General features: G+C 44.4%; 1 protein-coding gene across 4 annotated transcripts in view; it reads right to left on the bottom strand.

The window, feature by feature from the left end:
- Window positions 1-16,153, bottom strand: part of snx14 (sorting nexin 14) — a 73,143-nt gene extending 56,990 nt beyond the window's left edge. For 2 of the 4 annotated variants that reach the window (XR_004412876.1, XM_033025659.1), the window contains exons 1-8: window positions 15,984-16,153; window positions 13,268-13,388; window positions 11,905-11,978; window positions 9,790-9,868; window positions 7,071-7,114; window positions 5,691-5,778; window positions 3,285-3,369; window positions 1,162-1,318 (exon numbers count right to left, since the gene is read on the bottom strand). Coding sequence is in view for 3 of the 4 variants with exons in the window: in XM_033025659.1 (XP_032881550.1) it covers window positions 1,162-1,318; window positions 3,285-3,369; window positions 5,691-5,778; window positions 7,071-7,114; window positions 9,790-9,868; window positions 11,905-11,978; window positions 13,268-13,388; window positions 15,984-16,120 (785 nt within the window). In the remaining variant the exon portion in view is untranslated. The remainder of the gene's footprint in view (window positions 1-1,161; window positions 1,319-3,284; window positions 3,370-5,690; window positions 5,779-7,070; window positions 7,115-9,789; window positions 9,869-11,904; window positions 11,979-13,267; window positions 13,389-15,983) is intronic. The other 2 variants (XM_033025657.1, XM_033025658.1) reach the window with 2 other exon arrangements.
- Between the last annotated feature and the right edge of the window lie 674 nt (window positions 16,154-16,827).

The raw sequence follows: 16,827 nt of genomic DNA, 5'->3' as shown, positions 1-16,827 counted from the left end.
GGAATCAAGGGATATGGGAAGAAAGCAGGAATAGTGTACTGATTCTGGACGATCAGCCATGATCATATTGGCTCGAAGGGCCAAATGGCCTACTCCTGCACCGATTTTCTATGTTTCTATGTAAGTGTCCCAGTAACAGTCCATGTCTTTCATAATTTTATATACTTCTATCGGGTCTCCCTCAACTACCGGTATTCCAGAGAAAGCAATCTAAGTGTCCAACGTCTCCCTGCAGCTGATACGCACTAATCCAAGCATCATTCTGGTAACCTCATTTCCATAGCCACTACATCCATCATGAGGGGTAAGACTCAGGGACCATAAAGCTATCAGAGTTACAAATACATTATCACAGATCATTACATTGCATTTACCGCAATAGCACAGATCACAAGAGAATATTAAAAAAGGAAATGATGTTGGCAAACGTAATCTGGTATGGCCGCTTGGTCAGCATTAAACTGGTATTTATCCAAAAGTCTCCTAAATATCTGCCTCCACTACCATGCGCCTTCCAGGCACCCACCACCCTTTGTGTAAAAAAACTTGCCCGACACATCTCCATTAAACATAAACCTAAACCATATGAAACCTAAATCATACGAATGCATAAAACATTCGATTTTTTCATCCTGGGAAAAAGGCTCTGACTGGTTATCATATCTATCCATCTTTCGGAACAATTTATTACACTGGGGAATGACCAAAAGGAAAAGCTTATCACAGCAATATAAATGTTTAATCATAATTTAAAGAGAAAACTGACATGCTGCAAAAATCATCGCATAATCATCACAAGTAAAACAAATACCAGCTTCATAGTCTTTTCATAAGTTCTAGGAGCAGAATTAGGCCATTTGGCCCATCAAGTCTACTCCACCATTCAATCATGCCTGATCTATCTTTCCCTCAAACGCATTCTTCTGTCATCTCCCCATAACCTCCAACACTAAGAATCTGTCAATCTCCACCGTAATATCCCTTGACTTGGCCTCCACAGCCATCTGTGGTAATGAATTCCACAGATTCACCCTCTGATGAAAGAAATTCCTCATCTCCTTTCTAAAGGTAAACTGTTGACAGTGTATTTGAACAAGAAAAGGCTACCTGTCAAGGTCATGCTATCTTTTGTAATGCATGCAATAGAAAATTATGCATTACCTGCACTCTGTGGCCTTTGGGGGTGATATATATGGGAAGAGCAGCTCGGTTAACTTCCTGAGATACTGCAGCTCATCTCTGCGGCTTTTCACAGCCAGGTGTAGATCCGGCCCATACTCTTCCAATGCAGCCTGCTGTAAATATTCACTGTGCTTTACTGGAGAGAAAAGAAACAGCTTACGTCGGTCACTCAAATACACGTCCAGATTATTCCAATGCTAAAGCTGGACCAGATAAAACAATCCAGGAATACTACACTTTAATTTAGTTTAGAGATACAGCGCGGACACAGGCCCTTCGGACCACCGAGTCCACGCCGACAAAGCGATCCCCGCACACTAAGACTATTCTACACACACGAGGGATGTTCCCAGCTGGAGACTAAAACAATTATAAATGCACACACACACATATATATATATATAATATAAATATTATAAACAGCATCTTTCAAAGTCTCTTAAAAGGTTTTGTTTATTAGTTTAGTTTATTGTCACATGTACCGAAATACAGTGAAATGTTTTTTGCTGCGTGCCATCCAGTCAGGGGAAATGCTATACATGGTTACAATTAAGCCGTCCACAGTGTACAGACACAAGATAAATGGAATAACATTTAGTGCAAGATAAAGTCTGGTAAAGTCCGACAAAAGATAGTCTGAGGGTCTCCAATGAGGTAGATGGCTGCTCAGGAACGCTCTCTAGTTGTTAATAGGATGGTTCCGTTTCCTGATAATAGTTGGGACGAAACTGTCCCTGAATCAAGAGGTGTGTGTTTTCACACTTCGTGCCTCTTGCCTAATGGGCGAGGGGAGAAGAGGAATTTTAGCCTTGGCTGCAGTGACCACAACTTTAAAACAATGGATAAATAAAAAAACTGTTCTGTCATCATGATGTATGTGGGAGCTTGTGTGCCCATTTCCTGCAACTGCAATAGTGACTACACTGTTGACTTAATGCTGCTATTATGTTTACACCTTTCAAAGCAATATATATATATATATAAATATTTTCCGGACCTAATTTGCTGCCGTGCAACAAAAGGATGATGTGTTGGTTAAAGCTGGCTATGCTTTTGTCTTGTATGATTCCGCTCTGCTGAGTCATTGCTATGAATTCCAACTAAACTCCAAATTATTATCTTTGGTATAAACCAGCATCTGTAATTCCTTTTTATTATCTCCAAACTGCTTTGGTTATACCAGTGCAAGCACGAACTACTTAAAACCTTTCAGAGTTTCGACACTAGCATCGGCTGCCCGTGATAAACAACACTCCACCTTTCGATGCTGCTATCTTTCACCCCCATTGACAGGCATGCTCACAAGTAATAAACTGAAATACCTAAAATGTATGTAAAATGGCTAAACAGTATTGTCTCCAACTTTGCACTAAGATTACAGCCCACCTCAAGAATACCATCACAATGTGCAAAGGAGCACATATGTAACGGTTTGATACAAAGACCGCTCTGGAGGAACTCAGGATGTCAGGCGGAATCTGCAGAGGTTGATGGACAGAAAAACATTTCAGACACGTCAGTCTGAAGAAGGGTCCCGAACCAAAACGTCATCTGTCCATTCCCTCGATAGATGGCACCTGACCTGCTGAACTTCTCCGGCAGTTTGCTTCTTATTAAAGATTCCAGCATTTTCGGTCTAGTGTGTCTGTGAAGACCTTTCAGTTATTCTTTTACAATTAAAAACCAACTAATTTCACCATGAAAAGTAATAGCTAATAATCAGCTTGGCATAAACCATGTTTCTATTCCAATGCATAATGTTTCTCCATGTATTTTAAACACAGAAATAATGTCCCCCCCCCCATGTAGTTTTCAGGCTCCTATACCACTTTCCCAATGGCAGGAGTGTAATAAGAGTGTGGCCAGAGTGGCGTGGGTCTGACGATGCGGGCTGCCTATTTGAGGCAGCGACTCTTGTAGATCGCTTCAACGGTGGGGAGGGTAATACCCACGAGGTATAATCTTTGTTGATTGGATAGCATGCAGACAAAAGCTTTTCACTGTACAAGTGACAATAATAAACTAATCTAAATTATTGCATGCACTTATCAATCTGCATTTCTTTTTTCCCCCCCATTCACACACACTTTTTTCCCCCATACCTTTTTGCCTCGCTTTTGATATGACCTCTATATGCTTCACTGCTGCATTTAACAATTTCCGGTTTACCATGACTGGAACATCAATCTAACAAAAATAGAAAGATAACTGATGTTGAAGCAACTTGGATTTAGCAAATATTAATCTTAATTAATGCACCATGAGCGGCCCAGCGGTAGAGTTGCTGCGTTTCAGTTCCAGAGACCAGGGTTCAATCCTGACGACGGGTACTTGTCTAGGAAAGAACTGCAGATGTTGGTTTAAATCAAAAGTAAACACAAAATGCTGGAATAACTCAGCAGGACAGGCTGCATCTCCAGGCTGCATCTCTGGAGAGTAGGAATGGGTGACTTTTCTGGTCAAGACCCTTCAAACTGATGTCAGGGGAATTGGCAGTACAGAGATAAAATGTAGACGGATACAGTAAGACTGGTGGCAGAACTGGGAAGGGGATGGAGATAGAGGGAAAGCAAGGGCTACTTGAAGTTAGAGAAGTCAATGTTGGGGTGTTCGCTACCTAAGCGAAATATGAGGTACTGTTCCTCCAATTTGTGCTGGGCCTCACTCTGACAATGGAGGAGGCCCAGGACAGGAAGGTGCTGAGTTTCGCTGAACACCTCCGCTCAATCCGCCTTAACCTACCTGATCTCCCGGTTGCCCAGCACTTCAACTCCCCCTCCCATTCCCAATCTGACCTTCCTGCCGTGGGCCTCCCCATTGTCAGAGTGAGGCCCAGCGCACATTGGAGGAACAGCATCACATATTTTGCTTGGGTAGCTTACACCCCAGCGGTATGAACATTGACTTATTTAACTTGCTTTCCCACTCTCTCCATCCCCTCCCCCTTCGCAGTTCTCCCACCAGTCTTACTGTCTTCGACTGCATTCTATCTCTGTACCACCCACTCCCCTGACATCAGTCTGAAGAAGGGTCTCGACCCGTAACGTCAACCATTCCTTATCTCCAGAGATGCTGCCTGTCCCGTTGAGTTACTCCAGCATTTTGTGTCTACCTACGAGTACCTGTCTATACGGAGTCTGCACATGTTTCCCCGTGACCTGCGTGGGTTTTCTCCGGGATTTCCTCCCACGCTCCAAAGACATACAGGTTTGTAGGTTAATTGGCTTGGTATAATTGTAAATTGTACCTAGTGTGTGTAGGATAGCGTTGGTGTGCGGGAATCACTGGTCGGTGCGGACTCGGTGGGTCGAAGGGCCTATTTCCGAGCTGTAAACTAACTAACCTACATTTGGTTTGGGACACTTCTTCCGACTGATGTATCTGAAATGCCGCCTGACGCGTTGAGTTCCTCCAGAAAAAGTGTCTGTGCATCAACCCGTTATATCTTCTTCAGACTGATGGAACCAGTTAGGTTCACCCAATCATTAATCATTTTACAAACTGAATGATGTTGTCAGATGACAGGCAGCTGTAAAAGCCCAGCTGGTTGCTGCAGGAACATCCAAACTGGACCGTGCATGTTAAAAGCTTAATAATATTTAGTTTAGTATAGAGATACTGCATGGAAATGGGCCCTTTGGCCCACCAACTCCACGCCCAACAGCGATTCCCGATCACTAATTAGCCAACCTGTAGGCCTTGGGCGTGGGAGTAAACTGGATATCCCGGATAAAACCCACGCAGGGCATGGGGAGAACGTACAAATTCCGTACAGACAGCACCCGTAGTCAGGATCAAAATCGCAACCCTGGCGGTTTGAGGCAGCAACTCACCTTGCCTTGTCTGTCCATTCCTTCAGTAGATGCTGCCTGCCCTGCTGAACTCCTCTGGCAGTTTGCTTCTTACTAAAGATTCAGACACATCAGTATGAAGAAAGGTCCCGGCGCGAAACATTGCCTGTCCAATTCCTTCCACAGATGCTGCCTGACCCACAGAGTTCCTCTTGCACTTTGTGTGTCGAACAGCGAGTTTGCGACAACTATCACAGAAAGTGCCATTGGTGTTCCTGGCGTACACAGGAATGAAATGCATGCTCGTCGAGTTCTGCGGGTCAGGGAAGGGGCCTAACAAATGGGCAGCAGTAACGGAGATAGGGATGATGGCAGACTGGACGTGATCAGCGCAAACATGAAAATACAAACTGCCATTGAGGGCGGCGTACAGTGAAAAACAGGAGGTAGCAAACAGTGAAAGGCCTGGATAGAATGTGGAGAGGATGTTTCCACGTGGGAGAGTCCAGAACCAGAGGTCACAGCCTCAGAATAAAAGGAAGTACCTTTAGAAAGAAGATGAAGGAATTTTGTTAGTCAAAGGGTGATGAATCTGTGGAATTTATTGCCAGAGACGCCCGAGGGCCAAGCACAGGTAGGTGTGACAGGTAAGCATCTTGGTCAGCATGGATAAGTTGGGCATGTTTCTGTGTGAGGCTATGACTTTTTCCTTCTTACCTTCTGAGCTCTCCGGACTAAAACAGCTGCAAAAAAGTGTAAAGTCGCTCTGAGTTCATCAACGAAGGCTTCGTCATCAGTTATGTCCCTGGAAAAATCAATAAAGCATGCACTCAACACAAATATTCAAATGCAATGGAAGGTTTAAATTAAACATTGATCAGAAGAGCGAATGCTTGTTGGATGCATGGAAGGCCGGTGATCTGGATACAATTCTGCTCATTTAGAGGAGACGATCTGCACGGCCATACAGTGGTGCAGCGGTAGAGTCGCTGCCTCACAGCGCCAGAGACCTGGGTTCAATCCTAACTATCTGTACAGTGTGTGCACATTCCTCCTGTGACCGAGTGGGTTTCCTCCTGGTGTTTCAGTTTCCTCCCACACTCCAAAGACGTACTGACTTGTAAGTTAATTGACTTCTGTAAATTATACCAAGTGTGTAGGATAGAACTAGCGTATAGGGTGATTGTTGGTCGGTGCAGTGAGTTGATGTTCACAAGAGACCAAGTGCACAAAAGGGGTAATGAGGGAGGGGACAGCCTTTAGACTTCAGAGATACAGTGCAGAAACAGGCTCTTTGGCCTATCGAGTCTGTGCTGATCAGCAATCGCGGACCTACACATACCAGGGACAATTTTACAACTTACAACTTACCAAAGCCAATTAACCTACAAACCTGCACGTCTTTGGAGTGTGGGAGGAAACTGGAGCACTCGGAGAGAACGCACGCAGTCACAGGGAGAACATACAAACTCGGAACAGACAACACCCGAAATCAGGATCGAACCTGGGTCTCTGGCACTGTAAGGCAGCAGCTCTACCACTGTGCCGAAAAACACAGTATGTATATTGTACATGCTGAATTTTCTTACTCAAACAACACATTCAACTTTCAGATGGCAATAGCATGTACTTCTCCCTCCTCGCATTTAGAACAATCTGTAGCAGAAATGCAAGCCACTACATGTACCTCAGCCAATTATTCCATTCCCTTTTCTGCAACAATCAGACTTCAATTCTTGGCCATCACCAAAATAGTCCTAGCATATATCAAGCTCCTACAAAGTTAACGTCTAACAGTACATATACTACAGATGTGTTAATTTGTATGTATGTGCGTGTGTGTGTGTGTGTGCGTGCGTGCGTGTGTGTGTGTGTATTAGGGTCATGAAAGTTTAAATAATATGGTTTATAGAATATAAAATGGTATTCTGAAATCATCAGAACAGTTTCATTCTCAAAAATCTAGTAAAATAAAAATCAATACAATGCAGATGCAGCCTGACTTGCCAAATATTTCTGGCATTTTCCACTTTTATATCAATTTCCGTCACTTGCAATATTTCACATTTAGATATTGAAAGTGAGCCCATATCTCACCTGTACCAAGGGTGCACAAAGTTTTCAATCACTAACTCCAGGATCTGCAAAAGGAAATATTCTTTGGTAAGTACAAAACAGATGACGCCCACTTTATTAAAATAATAACTGAACTACTATTCACTGTTCAATGCTTTACATTTAATTGCATACATTTATACGAGTTTGCGGATGACACAAAGTAGGGTGGGCAGTGTTAGCTGTGTGGAGGATGCTAGGAGGCTGCAAGGTGACTTGGATAGGCTGGGTGAGTGGGCAAATGCATGACAGATGCAGTATAATGTGGATAAATGTGAGGTTATCCACTTTGGTGGCAAAAACAGGAAAGTAGACTATTATCTAAATGGTGGCCGATTAGGAAAAGGGGAGATGCAACGAGACCTGGGTGTCATGGTACACCAGTCATTGAAAGTAGGCATGCAGGTGCAGCAGGCAGTGAAGAAAGCGAATGGTATGTTAGCATTCCTAGCAAAAGGATTTGAGTATAGGAGCAGGGAGATTCTACTGCAGTTGTACAGGGTCTTGGTGAGACCACACCTGGAGTATTGTGTACAGTTTTGGTCTCCAAATCTGAGGAAAGACATTCTTGCCATAGAGGGAGTACAGAGAAGGTTCACCAGACTGATTCCTTGGATGTCAGGGCTTTCCTATGAAGAAAGACTGGATAGACTCGGCTTGTACTCGCTAGAATTTAGAAGATTGAGGGGGGATCTTACGGAAACTTACAAAATTCTTAAGGGGTTGGACAGGCTAGATGCAGGAAGATTGTTCTCGATGTTGGGGAAGTCCAGAACAAGGGGTCACAGTTTAAGGATCAAGGGGAAATCCTTTAGGACTGAGATGAGAAAAACATTTTTCACACAGAGAGTGGTGAATCTCTGGAACTCTCTGCCACAGAGGTAGTTGAGGCCAGTTCATTGGCTATATTTAAGAGGGAGTTAGATGTGGCCCTTGTGGCTAAAGGGATCAGGGGGTATGGAGAGAAGGCAGGTACAGGATACTGAGTTGGATGATCAGCCATGATCATATTGAATGGCGGTGCAGGCTCGAAGGGCCGAATGGCCTACTCCTGCACCTATTTTCTATGTTTCTATACATACACAACATTTACTGTTAAAAACACAAAGTACTTGTGCTACGACACCAGGATAAGTGCTCAACCAAGAAAACCAAGCACAATGCCAAAGAGTATCTAAACTACCTATACACACTTATGCTAAAGGACCATAGTCTGAAGAAGGGTCTCAAACCGAAACATCACCATTCCTTCACTCCAGAGATGCTGCCTGTCCCACAGAGTTACTACAGCATCTTGCGTCTACATATAACTAACCTCATATTCCGTAATAAGCTACCTACATGCTAACAAACATACAAACGTGTAGATAGTAGTACATGAGTGGGGTTATCAAACAATATTTAGTGGAAACTACAAAATGATTCAACTGCAATTTCATACTGCAAAAGGAATGGAAAAACAGTTTGAGGCTGTGCCTTTTCTTACACGTTGATTAATTTCACATCTGATGTACACCCAGGGCTCGGTAACACAGGATAATCAATGTTGTCCTTCCTTCAACTACAATCAGATCCTTCCTTCAACTACAATCAGATGTGCATAAAAAGAGCCCTGGATGAAAACATCCCCTGCGTGCTTGTTTTTGCTGAGAAAACCCAGGAAAAGAGCAAAGTCTGGCTGTGCTCCTGAGGATAGTTATAAGCCCAGGGAGGACTTAAGGAGAGGTTCGGCAGACTTGGAATTGTTTTCTCTGGAGCACCTGAGGTTGAGGGGAGACCCGATACAAGTATATAAAATGAGAGGCATAGATATAAGGTAGACAGTCAGAACATTTTTCCCCACAGAGTGGAAATGTCAAAGACTAGATGGCATAGCTTTAAGATAAGAGGGGCACAGTTTAGTTTAGTTTATTGTCACGTATACAAAGGTACAGTTAAAAGCTTTTTTGTTGCGTGATATCCAGTCCGTGGACAGATTATAATCAAGCTATCCACAGTGTACAGATACAGGATAAGGGGAATGACGTTTTGTGCAAGATAAGGTTCAGTACAGTCCAATTAAAGATAATCCGAGGATCTCCATTGAGGTAGATTGTTGTTGACAGGTTGGTTCAGTTGCCTGATAACAGCTGTAAAAAAAAACTCCCCATAAATCTGGAGATGTGCGTTTTCACACTTCTGTACCTCTTGCCTGATGGGTGAGACTCGTCCTTAATTATGTTGGTGGCCTTGCCAGAGGCAGGGTAAAGTGCAGATTAAGTCAACGGAAGGGAGGTTTGTTCGCATGATGGTCTGGGCTGCGTCCACAACTCTTTGCGCAAGGTTTTTTCTACACTGAGGATGCCTGGATTGCATTGCCAGGGAAGCAAGTACGATAGTGCTGTTTCAGATAGGGACATGGATATGCTGAGAATGGAGGGATATAGATCATGTGCAGGCAGGTGAGATTTATTTAATTTGGCATCATTTGTGGCACAGAAGAGCTGTTTGTCAGAAAATTGGCTTCTGTAAAATTGTAAATTGTACCTTGCGTGTAGGATAGTGCTAGTGTATGGGGTGATTGCTGGTTAAACGCAGACTCAGTTGGCTGAAGGGCCTGTTTCCGTGCTAATCTCCAAGTCTGAGGTCGAGTCTGAGAAAAAAGTTACGGAAGAAGCCCAGACCATTTCTAAGGAACATAAGCAAAGATGGAACAACTTACTTCGGACAAAGATGCATCCACCTTTGAACTAATTGTCAAACCCAGCCAAGGTTGGTAGTTTTCCAGCAACAATGTAGCCCTGACAACAGATAAAATACATGTTAGGAAAAATTATTTTAACCACAATTCTTTTTAACATTTCGTGTATGCAGAAGGTATGCAGGGAATGCGGAATGTAAAACTGAATAGCCCCTACTTATTGCTCCATCTAAGACAATTTTGGTGTCAAGAAGAATCATTTTCAGCATTATGAATTAAGCTTGATAATTAAACTGCAGATCTGGGCACTTTAGTTTAGAGATGCAGCATGGAAACAGGCCCTTTGGCCCACCAAGTCTACGCTAACCATCAATCACCCGTTCACACTACTTCTGTTTCCCACCTTCGCATCCAACACACTGAAGGCAATTTACAGAAGCCCGAGGCTTGGGCGGCACAGAGGTAGAGTTGTTTCCTTGCAGTGCCAGAAACCTGTGTTCGATCCTTGTGGGTTTTCTCCAGGTGCTCTAGTTTCCTCCCACACACCAAAGACGTACAGTTTGCAGGTAAAATTGTAAATTGTCCCTTGTGTGTAGGATAGTGCTAGTGTACAATACAGGGTGATCGCTGGTCGACGTGGACTGTGGGCCGAAGGGCCTGCTTCCGCGTTGTATCTCTCAAGTCTAAAGCCAATGATTCTATAAACCTGAACATCTTTAGAATGTGGGAGGAAGCAGGAGCATCCGGAGAAAACCCGGAGCATCAGGAGGAAACTAACGTGGTCATAAGGGGAACTTTCCGACATCTCCCTACCGTTTCAAGACTTCACTATCACGCTCGCAGTTAACATACTACTGACCGACATCTACTACAAACCATGGCTATCTTGACTACACTTCTTCCCACCCTGCTTCCTGTAAGGACTCCATCCCCTACTCCCAATTCCTCCGTCTACGCCGCATCTGCACCCAGGATGAGATCCTGGGTCCTCATTCTTTTGGGAACGTGGGTTCCCCTCTTCGACTATAGCTGAGGCTCTCATCAGGGTCTCCTCTATATCCCGTAGCTCCGTTCTCACTCCCCATACCCCCCACTCGTAACAAGGACAGAGTCCCACTTGTCCTCACCTTCCACCCTACCAGCCGTCACATATAACAGATAATCCTCCGTGGCCTCCTCCATGGCCAGAGTGAGTCCCACCGCAAATTGGAGGAGTAGCACCTCATATTTCGTTTGGGTAGTTTACACCCCAGCGGTATGAACATTGACTTTTCCAATTTCAGGTAGTCTTTGCTTTCTCCCTCCTTCCCCTCCCATTCCCAGCTCTCCCACAGCCTACTGTCTCCGCATCTTCCTTTCTTCTTCCCGCCGCCCCCCCACATCAGTCTGAAGAAGGGTCTTGACCCGAAACGTCACCTATTCCTTCGCTCCATAGATGCTGCCTCACCCGCTGAGTTTGTCCAGCATTTTTGTCTAACTCCGTACAGACAGCACCCGAGGTCAAATCATCCCGGGTCTCTGGTGCTGTGAGGCAGAGGCTTTACCAGTTGCGCCACTGTGCCGCACATCTTCCCTTCATTCACGTGGTGACAAAATTCGGAGAGCATAGAAAAAAACCACACCTACTGAAGCATTTTCTTTTATTGCCAAGTTACCCTAGCCGCCATCTGTCTGCCTCACTGTGTTCAGTCTTAGCAGAGGACAGTTTGGTATAAAAAAGAGCAGAGCAATCTTACAATTTTCATTCATGCACACCAACTGGATGAACTTTATAGAAGGCAGGACCCAGTAAAAGCCATTGAAAGAACTACTGAAGAAGGGCCCTGACCCAAAACATAATCTATCCATGTTCTCCAGAGCTGCTGCCTGACCCACTGAGCTAGTCCAGCACTTTGTGTCTTTTGTTGTAAATCAGCACCTGCAGTTGTTTCCACTGCAATGATTTATATCCATTTGGATCTTCCTAACATAACTATTAGACTTTGCAGTTTCTGCAAAAAAAGGGAATACAGAGAGTTTACGCAATTGACCCTTTAGCCTTTAAATAGTGGCTTTCTCCTCTGCACTCACTGGCCTGTACAGATTCACATTTCCCTTTAAGGGGGTTAAACGTTCTTTCGGTACCAATGAACTTACTTGTGTCGTTTACATTTGACTTTTCCACAGACAGCACAGCTATGGCCTTGAGGAAAGAGTTCTTGCTGTTCCACCTGTTGTGAATAAAGAACAATTAGCAGAAGCTTAAAACATAACATCCAATGTACTTGGATAGTCAAAACTCAAAAAGGCAACCAACATCGTCAAGAGACCTGCACCACACTCATTTCACTCCTGTTATCAGGAAGAACGTATAGCAGCCTGAAAACCGTAATATTCACGTTCAGGAGCAACTTCTTCCCTACAACCATCAGGCCATTAAACACTACAACCTCCAAATAACCTCAGAACCACATAGACTGGGGTGCATTGGCGTTGTCTTTGCACTTTTATGGTGTTTACAAAATACTCTAGTCTGAATACTTCAGTTCCTCACCTTGCCGGAGATGCGATTATTTTCCGGGTCGCATCTCCAGTCGCTCTGCGGCCTAACATCGAAGGAGCTGGAGGCTGCGGTCTGTGGACTTTACCATCGTGAGGCCGAGTCAAGAAGCTCCAATGACGCAAAGGTTCGACGGGGGATTCGATCGCCCGGCGCGGGGGAAGCTGACATCCCCCCCCCCCCCCCCCCCCCCCCCCCCCCCGATGCAGGAGCTGATCACCCCAAAGCGGAGGGCCCAAACATGCAGGCTACGGGAGTCAAGATCGTTCAGTCAACGGAGGGCTCGAGGCCCCCGACCGCGGGAGAACAAAGAAAGGAAGAGATTTGAACTTTTTTTCGCCTTCCATCACAGTGAGGAATGTAGAGGAGTCACTGTGGTGGATGATTATGTTAAAATGTGAAATTCCTCGTATGTTGCAAAACATACTTGGCTAATAAAATATTATTGTGATTGTATTGAGATCGTGATTTCTAATGGCACATGCAATGAACAGTTTCTTGAAACATTCCAGCCCATGAGGTTATAGGTAATTTGAAGGATCAATGGCACACAAATTCAGACTGGTTCAGAGGAGCCATGGGGTGCATGTCCCAGTCCCTGAACATCACTGCAATAATTCTTCAGGATAGTGTCTTCCCGCATAAACCCCAAGTTTGCTGAGGCACCGCCGAATCAACCCACACCATGCACTATCCATCACCAGTTCCTCACTGTCTCTGGCTAAGTCCTTAAATTGTGGAAGGTCAATGGCGCTTTATTTGTCCCATGTGCAACTGCAGTGAAATTCGTTTTGCATATTTACACAGGCAGGTTCCGTGGTTCCGCGGCCACGGTATCTCGGGAAGATCTTCGCCACGGGACACCAAGACAGGAGCTTTTCAATAAGATGGCTGACCTTGCCAGCAAAGCTCAAATCACGGAACATGCCAAAAAATAAAAATGTTAAAAATTGTATTTACCTTTGGCTTTCGCTCAACAGTGAAGAGAATATTGGGCAGGAGTGATGCTGGTCCGAGTGAGCAGTAGAAGGTGACAACTCCAGCAAGGAATGACCAGAAGATCATAAGAATATGCAAGTACCTATAGACCGAAAACAGTTATTATAGGAATCACTGTTTTTTACTCAAACTGCAATTTAGTTTTCAACACACAAGAGGCACAGACAGGGTAGACAGTCATAACCTTTTTCCCCAGTCTGAAGAAGGGTTCCAACCCGAAGTGTCACTTATTCTTTTCTCCAGAGATGCTGCCAGACGCGGTGTTACTCCAGCACCTTCTGTCCTTTCAGTCTTTCGGCTTGTGACATATGCCAGAGCATAGAACAGTACAGCACAGGAACAGGCCCTTCAGCTCAAATTTCCTGTGGCAGATGTGATGCCCAGTTAAACTAATCTCATTTGCCTGCACTTGATCCATATCCCTCCATTTTCAGCAAATCCAAAAGCCTCTTAAATGCTACTAATCTCTCCATCCAGGTGAAGCAGTGATACGCCTGCATTTCTTCGAACCTAGATTACTGCACCTGATGTTCACAATGTATCTTCCCAATGCAGGAGAAGCCAAATGCATCTTAGCCGATTGTTTTGCTGTGTGATTGTGATCAATTCACAGGAGGCTCAGTGATCATCCAGTTACCTAGCACCTGAATTTAGTTGGGTTTAGTTTATTATCATAAGGTACAGTGAAAAGCTTTTGTTGCATGTTAACCAGTCAGCGGAAAGACTATACATGATTACAATCGAGCCGTCCACAGTTTACAGATACAGGATCATAAGTCAGAAGTGATAGTACAATTTGGGCATGGCGGATCTATCTCTCCCTCCTAACCCCATTCTCCTGCCTTCTCCCCATAACCTGTGACACCTGTACTAATCAAGAATCTATCTATCTCTGCCGTAAAAATATCCACTGACTTGGCTTCTACAGCCTACTGTGGCAAAGAATTCCACAGATTCACCACCCTCTGACTAAAGAAATTTCTCATCTCCTTCCTAAGTCCTTTAATTATGAGACTATGACCTCTACTCCTAGGTTCTCCCACTAGAGGAAACATCCTCTCCACATCCACTCTATCCAATCCTTTCACTATTCTGTATGTTTCAATAAGGTCCCCCCTCATTCTTCTAAACTCCAGCGAGTACAGGCCCAGTGCCGACACTCATCATAGGTTAATCTACTCATTCCTGGGATCATTCTTGTAAACCTCCTCTGGACCCTCTCCAGAGCCAGCACATCCTTCCTTAGGTATGGTGCCCAAAATTGCTCACAATATTCCAAATGCAGTCTAACCAGCGCCTTATAGAGCCTCAGCATTACATCCCTGTTTTTGTATAAAAGCCCTCTTGAAATTGAGTTTGCTTTCTTTACCACTAATTTGACATGCAGATTAACTTTTGGGAATCCTGCACCAGCACTGCCAATTCTCTTTGCGCCTCCAATTTCTGGATTATCTCTCAATTTAAAAAATATACCTGTCCTTCCACTTATTTTCGTATCAACCCCAAACTTGGCCTCAAAGCCTTCAATTCCCGCATCCAAATCATTAATTCCGGCAAATTTGTCAAGCAAACCTCCTCTTCACAAAGGCACGCTGACCTGCCTATTTTATCGTGAACATCTAAGTACTCTGTAACCTCATCCTTTATAATGCACTCTAAAATCATACCTCTAAAGTCAGACTAACCGACCTTGTGCAGCGGTGTAATATTGGCAAATTTCCAATCATCTAGGACCTCTCCTGCCTCTAGTGATTCTTGAAATAGCACTGCCAATGCCTCCACAATCTCTAAAGCCACCTCTTTCAGAAACTTAGGGTGCGGCCCATCCTGTCCAGGTGACTTATCCACATCAGCCCTTTAGCTTTCCAAGCACCTTCTCCATAATAATAGCCATTCCACTAACTTCCAACCCCTCTCTTGAATTTCAGGAACGTTGCTGGTGTCTTCCACTGTGAAGACTGATGCAAAACGTTATTAAACTACTCTGCCATTTTTTAAAGGAAATAATGTTCAGTGCAAGATAAAGTCCAGTTGAGTCCAATTAAAGATAGTCCAAATGTCTCCAATGAGGTAGATGGTAGATTAGTACCGCTCTCCAGTTGTTGGTAGGATGGTTCAGTTGCCTGATAACAGCTGGGAAGGAACTGTCCCTGAATCTGGAGGTGTGTTTTCACACTTCTGTACCTCTTGCCTGATGGGATAAATCAAACCTTCATCTCTCCCTAACCTATCGGCACTAATATAACACTACCTTAAAAAACAGCAAAGGTACACAAAATTGCTGGGGAAACTCAGCGGGTGCAGCAGCATCTATGGAGCGAAGGAAATATGCGACGTTTCGGGCCGAAACCCTTCAACAGCAACCTCGTTTTCTCCCAGGTATATTGCAGCATTACACCAAGTGCTGAAATCTACACGGTAACTTTGCAGGTGACAAAGTGGCGCAGCTTGTACAGCCTCATCACGCCAATGGCCCAGGTTCAATCCAAACTCATTTGGAGAACGTTTGCACATTCTCACCCACTACCCCACCACAGTCCCCTGTCACTCCCTGAAGGGGAGGAGGTGGGGGGGGGGGGGGGGGGGGGGGGGGAGAGAGTGGACTGGAGGGGGGAGGAAGGAAGCGAGAGGAGGTGGGGAGAACTGATCTCGGTGACCAAGGCCCTGGTCCTCTCACCGGTTGAACAGCAGGGTGCAGGAGGCGAGCAGCAAGAGGATGCAGCAGAAGACCGGGTACTGGCGACCGACGTCGCGGAGCAGGTGAAGCCGCAGCCTGAGACCCAGCTGCCGCAGCGCCCGGCGCACGGCCGCCATGTCGGTGCCGCGGCCCACCTCCGCCCACCGTCACTTCCGCCGCCCGGCCCAGGCGGAAACGGAACCAACGAGCGTCCAGTCCTGGTCAAAGATCTTAGAGCAGATCTAGGTTCATTAAAATCGCACTGCAATTGAAATAAAGGTGCTTTTATGGTCACATGTGCAAAGTGCTAACACACAGTGATTTTTTCATCTTACAGTCCTGTAGAGTATTGCCACACACCCGATAAGCAACTATAGGGAGGTTGCACGGCAGTCGGGTTACAAAAATTTTAGATTTAAAAAATCAAGTCTGCAATTTATCCCATCAGATAAAGCACAAAAATAAGTTTAATTTGACACCTAATTCACTTTCATATCTTCAGTATTAAAAAAGTTATGGCCATTTTCATACTCTGAAATTAGCATATTGTTCCCTATTGCTTTTCCATTGATTTAACACAAAAGCTGCGATCGAGGACAGTCAAAAGCCCATAACTTTCTTAAAAATTAAGAGAATTGAATAAATGTTTCAGTTGTTATAGATTGAAGCATTCTGAAACAAATATGAAACAATCTTACTTGGATGACCTGGAATTAAAACATAATTAGTTAGTTACCTAATTGTAGCTAATTACAAAACTCAATTACTAGATCTAAACATCTATCCATTTCTTAAGAAAATGTTAACATTTTTAAATAGCCTATGTGTCCAAATAACATTCACA

Source organism: Amblyraja radiata, chromosome 8, assembly GCF_010909765.2.
Source record: "Amblyraja radiata isolate CabotCenter1 chromosome 8, sAmbRad1.1.pri, whole genome shotgun sequence".
Classification (NCBI taxonomy): domain Eukaryota; kingdom Metazoa; phylum Chordata; class Chondrichthyes; order Rajiformes; family Rajidae; genus Amblyraja; species Amblyraja radiata.
The sequence above is the reverse complement of the archived record's forward strand: the minus strand, read 5'-3'. Positions and strand labels throughout refer to the sequence as shown.